The sequence below is a fragment of the Brachyhypopomus gauderio genome, chromosome 12 (assembly GCF_052324685.1).
Source record: "Brachyhypopomus gauderio isolate BG-103 chromosome 12, BGAUD_0.2, whole genome shotgun sequence".
Lineage (NCBI taxonomy): Eukaryota > Metazoa > Chordata > Actinopteri > Gymnotiformes > Hypopomidae > Brachyhypopomus > Brachyhypopomus gauderio.
The window spans coordinates 4,083,309-4,098,791 of record NC_135222.1 but is presented as its reverse complement, the minus strand read 5'-3'; the positions used below and the strand labels follow the sequence as shown (position 1 = coordinate 4,098,791).

Sequence of the window (15,483 nt, the reverse complement as noted above, 5' to 3'; positions counted from 1 at the left end):
ACTTGGCTCGGTGGGTGTTGTGTCCAACATCAGTTACACTCGGGCAGCACTGAATAGTTAAGAAGCAGTTGGACATCTTTATGAATTTATTTGTTATTTTCTCACTTTCTTAAATTTTCTCAGTTTCAGTGTTTTCATTGTTTCCTTTTAAAACACATAGCCTAACGCTTCAGTAGAATATGTTTATGGCTAAGACCTGGGTCTTCGTGGAAACTCTAGCACAAAAAAACAACCAAACACAATATTTTTGTCTTAATTCATTAAATGCTTTGAACATGTTTCATTTGTTAGGTTGAAGTGTACTTTTCTGGTACATCAGCAGATGTAAGGCTTTAAATTCTAATATGGCGAACCCTGCAGTCTCACAATTCATGCTATATGTTCATTCCCCATATTTCATTCTTACGAAACCTTTTGGCCAGGTATAGCTAGTTTTAAATGATGCATATATGTAAAGGATTCAGGTGTTCATCTGGTTTGTTGGAGGTTTTACACATGCAAAAGCAGGAGACACCATGCTGGTTTCTTGCTGGATGCCAAATAAGCAAATTCAAATTAATAACACATGACTACTACCTGATTTTGCAATGAATCAATTAATTATTGTGATATTATAATCTGTTGTTGTTGTGATCTCCCATTTCTCCCTTTTTAGGCATCTGTAAAAATAAAATAAAATTCCTAACTTCCCACTACCTTTTACCAAACAGCAAATCGGTTATGGTCATCACTCACACTTATGAATATTTTGGGGAGAAGGTGGTCAGGTTATATCGTTTCTAGTGCTGATAATCCAGGGCTGGTAATGACAACCTGTAGTATTTCTCTCATCTATGGTTTTCTGAGTCATTTCTGTAATCGCTGAAATATCGGCGTGCAGGTTTAGTAGAGCATGTGAGTTGCGGTGTGTCACGCTTGTTTGTGACCAGATTAGTTTGTTCTGCTTGTACATCATCACACACGCGGCGTGTAAGAGTCTAGCGCTTGTACCTCCTCCACTCGGCAGTGGTGAACTTCACCAGCACAAGCGTTGCACGGTGACCACTCCCCATAAACCTCAGGCTGCTACGAGTGGGCTTGGCAACAGGGGGAGGTGGGGGGTGTGTGTGTGTGTGTGTGTGTGTGTGTGTGTGTGTGTGTGTGTGTGTGTGTGTGTGTGTGTGTGTGTGTGTGTGTGAGGGGAGGTACGGGGTTGCCATGTTGTCACTCCTCTTAAGCAGTTTGCCTAGGCACCTTCCTCAAGGGTGAGAACATTGGTACCTGTCCACCAGCGGTGCTTTTATTTCTTTTTTTGCCTGTGTGACCGTTTTACCTGTCAGTGATGGTAAGATCTGCTGGATACGGAGCTGATGGCTTGAAGTCAAGATGATTGTGTCAATTCCACGTTTTGTGTGAACCAGTTTTTGGGAATCAAGATGCCTTTTAGTTGGTCCATGAAGTGGAGGAGTATAGATACTTGTGAGGGAGGGCGTTTTGTTAGTTACTGTAATCCTTTCTTTTGATTACCTGCTCGTACATTGAGAATGCAAGGAGCTAGCGCTTAATAGAGATGACCCAATGCTTACATAAGAGCATTAATTAACCTTCGACATTTTAACTTATCCTGATCTCAGGAATAGCCCCAAATGAGAACTGAGCTATTGCGTAATATATTGATATTATGACTAAACTCATAGTATGTGACTAGTCATTTGCCACAAGCCAGAATCTGTGAAAGTCGGTCCAGATTGTTGTACTGACCCCCCCGAATGGAATAAGACTTATTTTCATATAAAGGCTGCTAAAAGTTCCACTGCTGTCACACTTGTTTATTTTTAAACGTATTGCTTGGATCTAAAGTACATATTAATGATCTTAATGATTTGTATTTATTAATGGTTGGGTTGAATATTAATATCGATGCATTAATACTCTGAGGTGATTTTATTGTATGGCACCTGTACTCTGGCATCTAATGCTGGATTTGTAGTGTATTCATGTGTGTGTGGGGCCTGTGTTTGCTTTGTTGTTTGAGTGTATTCTGTAGAAACTGAACTGTGCTGATGTTATTACATGCTGTAATATTGTATTCCTTCTTTGCTCTAGATGTTTGCGCCCCCTGTGGCCAATGGGAAGAATAGGCCCACCACGCTTGCCAGCAGTCAGTTTAGTGGCTCAGGTAAGTTTGACCAATTCCTCTGCCATTGCAGTATGAAGTTTTGATTGTTTGGCCACGGGATATACTGAACATAATGGGAGCATTATTACTGATACTGTTAGTGTCCCTGAATAAGCTCTTTGACATGTCTGTCAGAGCTCTCTTGACCCCCACAAAATAATTTAAAGTTAAAAGGTCTGGTTACAGAATCCTCTTTGAACCTCCTGTGTTTTTAAAACCACTTTTACTTCTCACTTTCTATGTTTACTCTTGCCATTGGTTAACCCTGCACCATATCACATGACCCTGCAAACTTCCAGCTGTGTTAAAAGCTTGAAGTGCCCCTCCTTTCCTCTCCAACTTTCTCAGGCCTGTGAACCCCCCCCCCCCCCCCCCACCACCACCCCATCGACACACCAGACATCCACTTGAATGAGACCAATAGGAGAACAAAAGCTTAAATGGAGGACTTACGGCTTCTAAACGATTTCTCCTCCCCCCCAGCATAAAACACTCCCAGTCCCCCTCCCCCGAACAGCGGAGAACTCTCTTCCTCCTGCCGAGTCGCAGGAAACTGGGCTAAAGCTTCATTCATGCCCCCTGCCATCACTGGAGTGCCCCAGCCGCTCATCACAGAAACAGCAAAGGGCAACTGGGAGACATCAGTTGTGTCTTTCTCAGTTTGGGGCTTACTTAAAATGGCCGTTTATTTAGCTGCAACATGTTACTCACTCAGTTTGAGGTCCTGTCATGAGAGCTGCCTGTCTGTGTCAAGGTGACCCAGCCTTGTGAAAACGTCTGGGCTACGCTGATTCTAGAGGACCTGGAGATGAATTTGCAGACAGGTGTGGGTCTAGAAGTCTAGAAGTTTTAGGGTCAGTTTTGTTTTTTTCCTTATAGTGACTAACATGTTAAGAGATCACCGACCCCGTGCATGGATCGGCCATTTCATTCATGTTTACAAACCCTGTCCTTGGGTGACCCCATTCTCACACAGAGTTCATTGAAACACATGATGACGTTCGTTTTCATGCCGAATTTTGTGAATTTTCGAGAAAGTTTAAGATCCTGTGCAAAGTTTGCAAATCTGCACATAAAAGTAAACAGAGAAATGAAAGCCGTCTTGGCCTAAGCAGAGGTCTTCCTGTCTGCATTTGTCCCACAAGACAAAAGTCCTCAAAGGGTGCTAATTGCATTAAACTGCTGCTCAGACACACACACACACACACACTTCAGTCTTTATTCTGTTACTGGGGACCATTGCGGGAGCGGCCTACCCTGAGGTGCTCTGCCCAGTGTCCTCTCGGTCACCTCCACAGCTGCCTGTCCCGTCATCTCCCACTGAGGCTGGTGTTAAGACAGGACACAACCAATTTCCCTCTGGCTCACACCCCGATACACACACACACACACACACACACACACACACACACACACACACACACACAGAGCCCAGTGCTGTCTGGCGTTTCATGCTTTACTTGGGCCAGCCTCTGTTTGTACGCTGGCTGATGACGACTGAGTTCTTTTTACAAGTCTGTGCACAGACTGCAACATTAATAAATGTTGGCACAGGACTTAATGTGCTATAGAGCTGCTAACGCTTTTCATGTTACCGCCACCTTTATTTAGATCTATACACCAGTATGGATGTGAGCATCTACACACACAGCCAAGCACAGGATAACGGTGGCTGACCGAGTCATCATTTGCAAAGGTCAAAGTGAAGCAGTGACCTGATGAAACCCCCAGACTTTTACCTCTATAAGTTTAACAAGGAGATGTAGAAGCACGTCTCTCTGGATGGAATGAAAAAAGATTGGCAGTTTAAAAAAAATAATAATTATTATTATAGTATATATATTTATTATAAACAAGCCCATTAGCTAAAGCTTGTGTTTGCCTCCACATGATGAACCAGCAGCGTTGGGAAGCGAAGCGTAAAAGTTTTCATCACTCCCCACCAGCATTAATGCAGGTTGTTTTTAGCTTTATAACAGGGCCTGCAGACCCGCCAACGATCTGCCATGGCTGCCAGCGAAAAACCTACATCCAGAGCCCCGCGACGCACAACCTACTTACGGCATCCCTGTCCCCCCCCCCCCCCCCTCCAAACCCGACCCACGCCCACCTGAGATGGGTTCTGTGCGGCGGGCCTCTCTGGCCCAGGCGGGCTGTCGCCCACTTCATTGGCCATGCTGCCGGCGTGGGCTTCATAACTCACGGCTGTCAGCGTGGATGTTGCTATTTGCACTGCTTTGTTAGCTTCATCACTCATGCTCAGCCTTCAGCCAGGCGCCCCCCTCCATCCCCCCCAACCGCCCCCCCCCCCCCCTTCCCCTCACACATTTTTAATTAGTCCTTCGGAAAAAAAAAAGTAAAAAAAAAAATCAAAGAGAGAATATGAATATTCATAAAGTGACTACATTAATATGCACAATTATGCAAATCAGCATGCAATTAAGCCGTGTGTCTCTAGAGAGCCGTGCAAGCATTAAGGCATAAGACGGGGAGAGAAAGGAGAGGCTTAGAGGAAATTTCTCCTCTGTATACTTTCAAATTCTCTTATGGTGGTTCTGCAAACAGAATCTGCGGTATAGAAGCACTTCCCAGCTTTTTCCTATAAGAGATGCAGGTTGGTACCACTGAAAGCGTGGCGGTGTTGTCCGTGGCGTGTGACGATACCTCTCTCTCTTCTCGCTGGCGAGCAGCTCTGCCAAGCCCGTGATAATGCTGTTACAGTGATTCTGTGATCTGCTGTTTTTCTTTCTCCTCTTTCTATAATTTCTTCATGGTAATGAGCTCCAGATGAACGAATGTTCTCTTTATGGTCACGGATGTTGAGACTTGCTGAATGACGAGGGTGATTAGAGCTGCGTGATGCCGGCCAATCAGATCCATTCCTTTGGCCTTTGTGGCTGCAGCACCTGTAACCGGAGCTCAGCCAATCAAATGTCAAAAGAAGCCCATGTGAATAAGCATGGACGGGGACAGATTTAAAATGTATTATTTTTTCCCCCACGTCCTCCTTCTCCTGTGTGTGTGTGTGTGTGTGTGTGTGTGTGTAACAGTCTGGGTGGGGGTGTGTGTGTGTGTGTGTGTAACAGTCTGGGTGGGGGTGTGTGTGTGTGTGTGTGTAACAGTCTGGGTGGGGGTGTGTGTGTGTGTGTGTGTAACAGTCTGGGTGGGGGTGTGTGTGTGTGTGTAACAGTCTGGGTGGGGGGTGTGTGTGTGTGTGTAACAGTCTGGGTGGGGGTGTGTGTGTGTGTGTAACAGTCTGGGTGGGGGTGTGTGTGTGTGTAACAGTCTGGGTGGGGGTGTGTGTGTGTGTGTGTGTGTGTGTAACAGTCTGGGTGGGGGTGTGTGTGTGTGTAACAGTCTGGGTGGGGGTGTGTGTGTGTGTGTAACAGTCTGGGTGGGGGTGTGTGTGTGTGTAACAGTCTGGGTGGGGGTGTGTTTTACTGGGTGTGCGTGGGGGTGGGTGGATGGATGGGTGTGTGTGTAACGGACGGACTGGGTGTGTGTGTAACGGACGGACTGGGTGTGTGTGTAACGGACGGACTGGGTGTGTGTGACGGACTGGGTGGGTGTGTGTAATGGGCTGTGTGTGTTAGTGTGATGGCTAAATGTGTGTGACTGGGTGTATGTGTGTGATGGGCTTTTTGTGTGATGGGCTGTGTGTGTGACGGTCTGGTTGTATATGTGTAATGGGCTGTGTGTGTGTGACGGTCTGGGTGTATGTGTGATGGCTGCATGTGTGTGATGGTCTGGGTGTATGTGTGATGGCTGCATGTGTGTGATGGTCTGGGTGTGTATGTGTGATGGCTGCATGTGTGTGATGGTCTGGGTGTATATGTGTGATGGCTGCATGTGTGTGATGGTCTGGGTATATATGTGTGATGGTCTGGGTGTATATGTGTGATGGCTGCATGTGTGTGATGGTCTGGGTGTATATGTGTGATGGTCTGGGTGTATGTGTGTGTGATGGTCTGGGTGTGTGTGTGTGATGGTCTGGGTGTATGTGTGTGTGATGGTCTGGGTGTATGTGTGTGTGATGGTCTGGGTGTATGTGTGTGTGATGGTCTGGGTGTATGTGTGTGTGATGGTCTGGGTGTATGTGTGTGTGATGGTCTGGGTGTATGTGTGTGTGTGTGTGTGTGATGGTCTGGGTGTATGTGTGTGTGTGTGTGTGATGGTCTGGGTGTATGTGTGTGTGTGTGTGTGATGGTCTGGGTGTATGTGTGTGTGTGTGTGTGATGGTCTGGGTGTATGTGTGTGTGTGTGTGATGGTCTGGGTGTATGTGTGTGTGTGTGTGATGGTCTGGGTGTATGTGTGTGTGTGATGGTCTGGGTGTATGTGTGTGTGTATAATGGGCTGCATATCCTGTGTTTTGCAGGCCTGGATGAGCGCAGCAATGCCAGCCCCTGGGCTGCAGGGGAACAGGACAGCCCCTCCTTCAGTCAGGGCCGGGTAAGACGGGCCAGAACCTTCAGACACAGGCACCCGGGAAAACGGAGGGGTTCTGTATAAATAGCACTAGCTGTAAGTGGGTCTTCATGGAGAGACATTTCTGGGAAGCTGTTTTGGGATCCATTTTGTGTTTCGGCCTGTTCCAGAGTTACGGCGAGGGCTCCCACTATGGAGAACACGATGGACTCTCATCCCCATTCCTCAGCTCAGGGATCGGAGGTGTGTTTGGCCTCCTGACTTTGTGTGTGTGTGTGTGTGTGTGTGTGTGTGTGTGTGTGTGTGTGTGTGTGTGTGTGTGTGTGTGTGTGTGTGTTCGGGTGATGCTAAGGCCACTGAGGCAGATACTCACCCTTGGGTCTAGAGCAGGAATACCTCTTTGTATGCAAGTGCTGCTCCAGCTTTTTTTTTGGGGGGGGGGGGCTTTTGATTCATACAAGGCCTTCTGATTATTGCCTTTTATTGAATTACACTGTTTACTTATCATAACCAGTGACGATAAGTTGGATAATTTGTCCAGTATATGGAGCACCAACGATTCTATACGTTTGCAAGCAGCAGAAGATAAAACTGGGGACATAACATAATATGTGTAATATATTTGCTTACAGGAAAGAATGAAAGGGGACCTTATTCTTCCTTCGGCTCCCAGGTAAGATGAAGCAGTGTGATGAGAAGAGGTCTTCTCTGCACCTGCAGGAGCGCTTGGCTCAGACGTTTTTTTCCCCCCACCCACTCATTCCTTGGTTGACCACTGCAGTCAGCATTTCTCTGTGCCCTGTTCTGTTCCCGTCTGCGCAGCCGGGGTTTTTGCCCTCGGACGTCGTAATGACCGGCGCAGACGCCATGTCGCCCTCCGGCCTGAAATCCGCGTCTCAGTTCTACCCCTCGTACTCCAGCAACCCGCGCAGGCGCCCCCCGGAGGCGAACATCGGTAGGGCGAGGGGGAGTTGCTGTTTGCTCCTGATTGAAGTGGTGGCGTGTTGAATTCCAGCTGACGCCTCTGTCCTCTCTGCCTCTCCTCACCAGACACACAGCCCAAGAAGATTCGGAAGCCTCCCGGGTTGCCGTCTTCGGTAAGTTCGGTTCTGCGGCCCCAGCTCATGGGACCTGTTCACCAAGGGTTCACAGTGAAGGACTCGCGGTTCTCGTTTGTTCTGCTGGATCCAGTGGTTGAATAGATCAACAAAAGCACATGTGAATAATCCACAAAGCCACCAGGTCTAGAGCCCCTTTATCCAGACCTGCTTTTTCCTAGTCTAAGACCTGGTAAGATCTTCTCGGTTCCTCTGTGTTGACGCACATCTTGGCCAGGGCTGGTAGATAAGGCCTTTGCCAAGACCTGCAGGCAAGCACGAAGGAACCTGCAATGAAGCACATTTAAACAAAGTCTTTGGTGGGTAGTTTTATTGCAGGCAACCGAAAGGCACGGCACATTAACAGGAAGCTGTGTGAACGCGGACTGATGGGAGAACCAATCAAAAGCTACAATGGCGGGAGATTTGCATGACGTGCAAGTTGTTTTAGTGAAGGCCAGGCTGCAATAACGATAGGGGCTTTGTAAAATTTGGTAATAATTTAGGCCTTGTGAGTCATTGAAAGAGTTAACTGTTGTGTCTTGGTCTCAAGCCAAATGCGCTCTCCTCATGCCCCCTAGACACACACACACACACACACACACACACACACACTTATCTACACCTCCCCCACCCAATACAGTGTCCTCTCATTGATCCTACACCACGCTGCCACTACTAGTGAGTCCATGTATATGTCTGGTCCATTTTCCCTCTTTCTACTTTTTCACACCTTTTTTTTTTTGAACTCCCTCTCTCTCTCGCTCTCTCGGCTGAGCTCAGATTAGCTGCTGATGATCCTGGGTTTCCTCCCCCTAGTCTCTCCGAGCCCCTGCTCTGTTCTGCTCGGCCCGAGTTTGCTAGGTAGCTTCCTGCGCCTCCTCCGCCCTCTAGCATTCTGGGCCGCGGCGCTGGAACGCCCGCGCTCAATCCCCTTTGGCTCCCGGCGCGAGCCACTCGCTTACATCCGAGGAGTCCTGGACGTTCGGCGTTGCTTCTGGACTCCGACGCGTTTGTTTCCTTTGTCTGCAACGCAGGTCCCCGTTTGTCACACGCAGATGTGTGTTTCAGTTGGATTACCTTAAAAAAATATTGGTGCGGTTTGGTTCAGGTTGGGTATCGGTCCTGGGAACATTTATTTTCTTCCAGCTCCTTCTAGCTTAATGAGGTTTGAGAGCGCTCTGTCTGTCGGAGTGTTTTTGGGGACAGGGAGGGTCTCGTTTTCTCTCTGCAGCTTCTTTTCTCTGGCTGTCACGTGACCAGCCAGTCTATTTTTTTCCTCACTCCCCCCCCCCCCCTCCTTCAGCAAGACCTCTCCCCTTGCTGCTGCTCTCCCCCCCCCCCTCCTCCACCCTCTCCCCCCTCCCTCCTCCTCCACCCTCTCCCCCCCCCCCCCTCCTCCACCCTCTCCCCCCTCCCTCCTCCTCCACCCTCCCCCCCCCCCCCTCCTCCACCCTCTCCCCCCCCTCCCTCCTCCTCCACCCTCCCCCCCCCCCCCCCCTCCTCCACCCTCTCCCCTCCACTCTTCAGCCCAGCTGCCTGTGGAGTTGGACGGGCTCCAGGAGCAGGCAGATGGCTCTGTAATTAGAAGTGCATCTCTCCATTCCCTTCCCACTTCTCCCTGTTAAATCAAATTACAGGAAAAAGAGAAATATCAGTTTGCTGGATTTGTCGATTCTCCTCTGGGCTTCGGCAGCCATCCGGTACACGCACCCGCGTACACGTGCGCCCCCCACCCGGTCCTTCACGGCGCAGGAGGACGGCGGCCCGCGGTGTTGGTCGTGTGTAGTGGAATGCGCTCGCTTGTCTCTGGAGTGCGACGTCGAGCACGATGCGGCTCGACGAGAGCGGGAATTAAGCTGCAATCGACCTCTTCTCAAACCTCCCGGGGGGGGGGGCTTTCGGCTTCCTCTCCACCGCAGGTTCCGTCCGACGCTCCGAAAGGTTCGGCTCGGCCCCGGCAGAAGAGAGCGCGATCTCAAAACGGGCTCTCGCGCCGTGTCGAAAAAAGCGTTCCCGAGCGCGGAAAGGTCACGTTTCGGCAAGACGCGGGGGCCGTCGAACACGCCGAGCGCACGGGCCCCCGCAGCGCGGCAGACGCCGAGGGGGCAGGGCTGGACCCGGCCGAGCGGCGGGGAGATGCTGCCCTTTTGTACGCCCCCCCCCCCCCCCCCCCCCCCCTCTCTGGCTTGGCTCGCAGGCACGAGTGAGAGGATGCGCAGCCTGTGGCCCGCCGCGGCCATGGCGCCTTTCCCAGCATGCTCTGTTCTCAGTCCCTGCCACTTTATCTGAGGGGGCACTGCGGAAACACAAGTACACGTCATCTACACAGTAAATAAATTAATAAAGCAGATTTCATCCAAAAAAAAAACCCTTTTACTTGAATCTTTGGGTAGTGATTTATCTTGTTTATCGTTGTCTGTTTTTTTTTCCCGTCCATCAGTGCAGAGTAACCGAAGCGTGTGCAGCTCTGCAGATCTCGCTGTTCGGGTCCTGATCGTCTCTTCGCCTTAAATGTGCCGATGCAGTTCAGTGCCTCACAGTCTGCTTTAATTTCGGACCAGGTGTACGCGTCCACATCTGCTGACGAGTATCCTCGGGACGGTGCAGGATACCCCGCCTCCAAACCCGGACCCGTGTACCCCGGTTCCTTCTACATGCAAGGTGCGTGCGTCTCGAGCTCCCTGTGGTTGATTGTGTAATGTGATTCCCATGCTCTCTTGAGGTTTTTATTTATTTTTTGATGTCGGAAAACATTTCTACATGTCGTGTATAGATTAGTCAAGCATGCTACTGTTCAGAAAAAAGCTAACTTAAATCGGGGGGGGATTACGGCTAAAATGTTTCAGGTGATGAAAAAATTGCTTTGGAAATGGTGAAATCAAAGCTCTCCCTGTTTGCACAGAGGGCCTGCACCCGTCATCTGACCCGTGGGCGGCGTCGGGACCCCTGGGCCAATCGGGCTACACGGCAATGCTGGGCAACTCTCCGCACATGAGTCAACCGGGCTCCTTCTCCGCCATTAACCCGCAGGACAGAATGGTGGGTCCCCCGGCCCTCCCTCGCACACGTAGCCCTGCCGGCGTAGCTGCTTCTGTGGGACCATGAGCGTTTCTTTACTGCGTTCTGTCTGTGCGCATACAAACCTTTTCAGATCACCACCGTGATTCCAGAATGACCGATGCATCATTCTGGAGCTTTTTGGATCAGTGTAGTGTAGAAATACAGCTAGCCAAAGCCAACACCACACTCGCGTGCCTCGTCCTGATCTCTCTGGTGCGGTAGTGTGCACTTTGTTGCAGTAGCATACGTCATCCTCTCTGTGTGTCGCGTGCCTTCCCATGCGTTCAGTGGAAGGTTCTGTACCGGGTTCTGAGCTCCTTTGATGGCACGCTCACTGCAGAAGGTGAGGGTGTAATGACGTGCTCGTGTATTACTGCAGAAGCGCCAGCCGCTGCCTCTCTCCCCGCAAAACTACCCTCTCCACGGCGCCGACGTCAATGGCTTCCACTCCAGCTCTGGGACCTACAGCCACGCGGCACCTATGAACGGAGCAGACACCATCATGGGTAACGACTTCCACGCCATGTTTACCTTCCCACGTTGGGCCCCATTCAGTGTTTTTGTATTTTAAATTCCCAAAAGGGCTGGTTTGCACAAAAAACTGCCACCGGTGTAATCTTTCCACATCTCTTATCACACTCCTGCGTGGTCGTCATTTAGAACTGATGTCGATCTAATCTAATGCTATTCACACAGCGCCTGTGGTTTATGAGCATATTTGGAGAAGGGAAACGCTGATCGGTTTACATGCAATTTACCACTTTAAAAACATCCTGATTTTGGGACTTGAACAGAGTTCAGCATTGCAGTCAATTCCCTTCATCTGTTAAGTGTAAATTCTTATGTACAGGTTGGATCTACAGGACTGAATTTCTCTGTCTCTCTCTCTGTGTCTCTCTCTCTCTCTCTCTCTCTCTCTCTCTCTCTGTCTGTCTCTCTCTCTCTCTCTCACAGCCAGTAGAGGCTCAGCCACAGGGAGCTCAGGTGATGAGATTGGGAAGGCTCTGGCCTCGGTGAGTGGGTGGGGGCTCATTAGTGTTTTACCCTCAGGTTGCAGTCGAGGCTTCAGACAAAAATACTCCAATTGGTAATCTTTCATGCATGATGCTATTACTCCTGGTTGTCACGGTTAATTTTTAATTGCAGTGCCAGAGTATTTATTGCAGAATTACTAATTATGATAAAATATTGGTGGAGAGCACAAAGACGTGTGGGTCCATCGCTCACGCTGACGGTCAGCCTCACGCCAGCTACGGCGTCCCCCCCCGGGAAACGTTTGAGACATTGACGGCGTTTGTTTATCGCAGATTTACCCCTCAGACCATAACGGAAGCAGCTTCCCCTCCACCCCCTCCACTCCAGTGGGCTCACCCCAGGGCATCGCAGGTACGTTACGCCCCCCCTGCTACCCCCCCCCCCCCCCCCCCACACACACCTGCTGAGCACCTGCTTCACGCTGGTCTAAGGACTGTTTTTCACATCACTCTCTGCAACGCTGCCACCGCTAAATGTGTCCCGCTGTTTAGCGGCCGCAGATAACGGCGTAGACGAGGAAAGCCTGATCGCAAAGCAGCGTTTTGACGCTGCCGTGTTTGTAAATACATGCCTGGACTGTAAACGAACGGTCACTTTTTCAAAACGTGGACCCGGAGCGCCCTCTGCTGTTCCAGACGAGGTACAGCAGGCAGCGCGCCGGGAGGCTTCGTGCTTGGCTTATGTTTGTCGTCCTGGGCAGGTGCTTCACAGTGGCCGCGGTCGGCCGGCCAGACGACGCTCTCGCCCAACTACGAAGGTGGACTACATGCACTTGTAAGTGTTGAGCGTTTACCTTCTCCCTGCCAACCCAGAACGTCTCATTGTAAATGGTCTTATTGTAAACCATGACTGTCATCATGGTTGTATTGCGGCACTCAGTTTCTGTCCGCCCGCCCTCTACAGCAGAACAAAATGGAGGATCGTCTGGACGAAGCCATCCACGTACTACGCAGCCATGCGGTGGGGCAGGGCACCGGGGCCGCCCTGGCCGCCGCCCACCCCGAGGTGCACGGCCTGCTGGGAGCGGTCTCCTCATCTGTCCATAACGGAGCCCTGGGGGGCTTGTCACAGGGCTTTGGCAGCTCTGGGCTGCCACTGGCCAACAGGCACGGCGCCATGGTGAGGGAGCGTGTACCATTGTGACATCACGGGCTGGGGGTGGGGTTATGCTGATTGCTAAATTAGATGTCATTTGATGTTGCTTTCATCTTGGAAGAAGGGTTGAGTGGTCATGAGAGGCGTCACTGCTTCTTTCTAGAGTCTAGCCTCGTATTGCAGCTCATGCAAAAACAAAAGCTGCTTCAACAGTAAATGAGATGATGAAAAGCACAATTGTAATCTTATACTCTTGGGTGCATATTAAATATACACACTCATGCCCAAAAAGGATTTGCACATTACCTGTATTACATTTGTATCATGAGCTAATGCTATTGTTTGCAAAGTGTGCTTTTTGTTTTTTTTTTCTTTTTTTTATTTTTTTTTTCCTTCATTCATTTTTCATTTATAAATTTTTTGGCTCATGTTACTCAGGGCGGGAATCACCATGACGACCCGGCATGTCTCCCTGCCAGCAGCAATCTGCTCCAGGCGTCCCACACCACGGGCCCCGCGCAGTCCGCAGGGCCCCCCGAGCCCTTCAGCGGTGAGTAGCGCCCTCCTCTGGCCAAATGGGGAAGTGTGTCCCCCACACACACACACACAGCTGTGGCGCGGTCATGTGCTCGTGGGCTTTGACGCCAGACCTCTGCTCGCAGGTCTGCCAGGGGGCCCGGCCTGTTCCACACACTCGTCAAACAGCGGGGACATCAAACGGGAGGACAAGGAGGACGACGAGAACTCCTCTGTGGCAGACAAGTCTGAGGAGGAGAAGAAAGACAACAAGGTGTCTCGCAACAGAACAAGGTACAATGTCTCCTGCTCCTCATTTTGCAGTTGCAACATATTCTTAAGTGTGCATCATGGTGCATGTGTGTGTCTCCAGGTGTGTGTGTGTGTGTGTGTGTGTTCTACATATACATAAGCGTGCATCGAGGTGCGTGTGTGCGCACGCGCGTCTGCTTGTGTGTGTTGATGTGTTTTCTCCCGCACGAAAGGCCCGAGCCCGTCTCCGAAGTGTCTGGCCCTCCCCCAGACACACCGCCCCCTCTCATGCTCCTCTCTCCCCTTCCCAACTCTCACATTGTTTTCAGAAAAGAGGCGTTTTCCCTCCAGAGCCATTCAAGTGTTTCAGACCAGGGAGAAGAGTAAGTCTGTCTCCCGTCATAGAACGCACTGTGGGAAGCCCTCGGGATCAGACACGCCACACGAAACATTTCACAGTGAACACAGTTCACACATTTTGGAAAGGGTTCTTCCCAAATGGTGGATTTTTTTTTCTACAATCGCTGCAGGCTATTTATAGTAGTTTAAAGTGCATTCAGTTGCATTATTTCGGTCTGGGAGCCACGTTAACTGGCACATACCCTACTGGTGTGAGGTTTCACTTAGCGCGTTGTTCATTATTAAATTCCAGCTTAGCCTGACTGAGGTAAAGATGATTTAGTGTGGATGGAATTGTCCCCCTTTTTTTTTTCTTTTTTTTTTTTTTTTTCTTTCTTTTTTTTTTTTTTTTAAGCCCCGCCCCTCTGTCTCCCTCCTCCAGCAAAGACGACGAGGACGACGAAGACCTCCCGGCGGAGGTGAAGATGGAGCGTGAGCGGGAGCGGCGCGTGGCCAACAACGCTCGCGAGCGTCTGCGCGTGCGAGACATCAACGAGGCCTTCAAGGAGCTGGGACGCATGTGTCAGCTGCACCTCAGCACGGACAAGCCGCAGACCAAGCTGCTCATCCTGCACCAGGCCGTCAACGTCATCCTCAACCTGGAGCAGCAAGTGCGGGGTCGGTACTCGCCCTCCGGGGGGGGGGGTGTCTGGGGCGTTTGTCTCCGTCCGTCTCCTCCTGTCCTCACGTGGCTCGTCTCCCGCACCCTGCAGAGCGCAACCTGAACCCCAAGGCGGCGTGTCTGAAGCGGAGGGAGGAGGAGAAGGTGTCTGCCGTGGTGGGCGAGGCTCAGATGCAGCTCTCGGGAGCCCACCCCGCTCTGGGGGGGGACGCCCACAATCCCGTCAGTCATATATGATACGTACGTATTGTCTTCCCATATATGTGCTTATTATAGCTGGGTTATGTAGTTTTAGGTCACCTTTACGTTCACATTGAAATCTAGTCGTTTCTATTGGTCAAGCATGAGGTATCTTTGTGTAATGTGTGTGTGTGTGTGTGTGTGTGTGTGTGTATATATCCTATGAAATAAGACTTTGATTGTCTATAAATGTTTTATCCAATCCAATAGGAACCATGTGACTTGTCCTGCAGATTCAGAAGAGGTTTCCGGGCTCACTGAAGAAGTGCCCTTTTGTCTCTTCCTTCATGCTCTTCAGAGTGTGTATACACACACACACACACACACACACATATACACACACACACCTATGTTGACATGGAAAGTGTATCATCACTGAAACGTAAGAGGTGCATCTTCACACATCCAGAAACACGCGAGTGCTGCCACAAGAGCCTGTCTCTCCACACTCCTGACCACCATTACCAGCGCAAATGTGAAGAACTGCACTTTTCCTATTTTTCTTTTGTATTTCTCTGCTTCCATGAAACGATGGAACACAGGGGGTAGATACACCGTATCTGTTATGGTCACTGCACCC

General features: G+C 50.2%; 1 protein-coding gene and 1 long non-coding RNA gene across 8 annotated transcripts in view; one reads left to right on the top strand and one right to left on the bottom strand.

Moving 5' to 3' along the window:
* tcf3b (transcription factor 3b) overlaps window positions 1-15,483 on the top strand; it is an 18,696-nt gene extending 3,213 nt beyond the window's left edge. For 2 of the 7 annotated variants that reach the window (XM_077024483.1, XM_077024479.1), the window contains 19 exons: window positions 2,086-2,158; window positions 6,535-6,608; window positions 6,755-6,827; window positions 7,217-7,257; window positions 7,407-7,539; window positions 7,635-7,681; window positions 10,246-10,345; window positions 10,587-10,723; window positions 11,124-11,250; window positions 11,699-11,757; window positions 12,052-12,130; window positions 12,480-12,553; window positions 12,683-12,898; window positions 13,313-13,424; window positions 13,537-13,684; window positions 13,972-14,025; window positions 14,397-14,659; window positions 14,755-14,903; window positions 15,114-15,483. In XM_077024483.1, the coding sequence (XP_076880598.1) occupies window positions 2,086-2,158; window positions 6,535-6,608; window positions 6,755-6,827; window positions 7,217-7,257; window positions 7,407-7,539; window positions 7,635-7,681; window positions 10,246-10,345; window positions 10,587-10,723; window positions 11,124-11,250; window positions 11,699-11,757; window positions 12,052-12,130; window positions 12,480-12,553; window positions 12,683-12,898; window positions 13,313-13,424; window positions 13,537-13,684; window positions 13,972-14,025; window positions 14,397-14,659; window positions 14,755-14,900 (1,956 nt within the window). In that variant the 3' untranslated portion in view covers window positions 14,901-14,903; window positions 15,114-15,483. The remainder of the gene's footprint in view (window positions 1-2,085; window positions 2,159-6,534; window positions 6,609-6,754; window positions 6,828-7,216; window positions 7,258-7,406; window positions 7,540-7,634; window positions 7,682-10,245; window positions 10,346-10,586; window positions 10,724-11,123; window positions 11,251-11,698; window positions 11,758-12,051; window positions 12,131-12,479; window positions 12,554-12,682; window positions 12,899-13,312; window positions 13,425-13,536; window positions 13,685-13,971; window positions 14,026-14,396; window positions 14,660-14,754; window positions 14,904-15,113) is intronic. The other 5 variants (XM_077024481.1, XM_077024482.1, XM_077024480.1 and 2 more) reach the window with 5 other exon arrangements.
* Window positions 7,427-8,938, bottom strand: LOC143528668 (uncharacterized). The gene is made up of 2 exons (XR_013134514.1): window positions 8,762-8,938; window positions 7,427-7,969 (listed from the first exon to the last, which is right to left on the bottom strand). It is a non-coding gene; the product is annotated as an uncharacterized LOC143528668 (long non-coding RNA).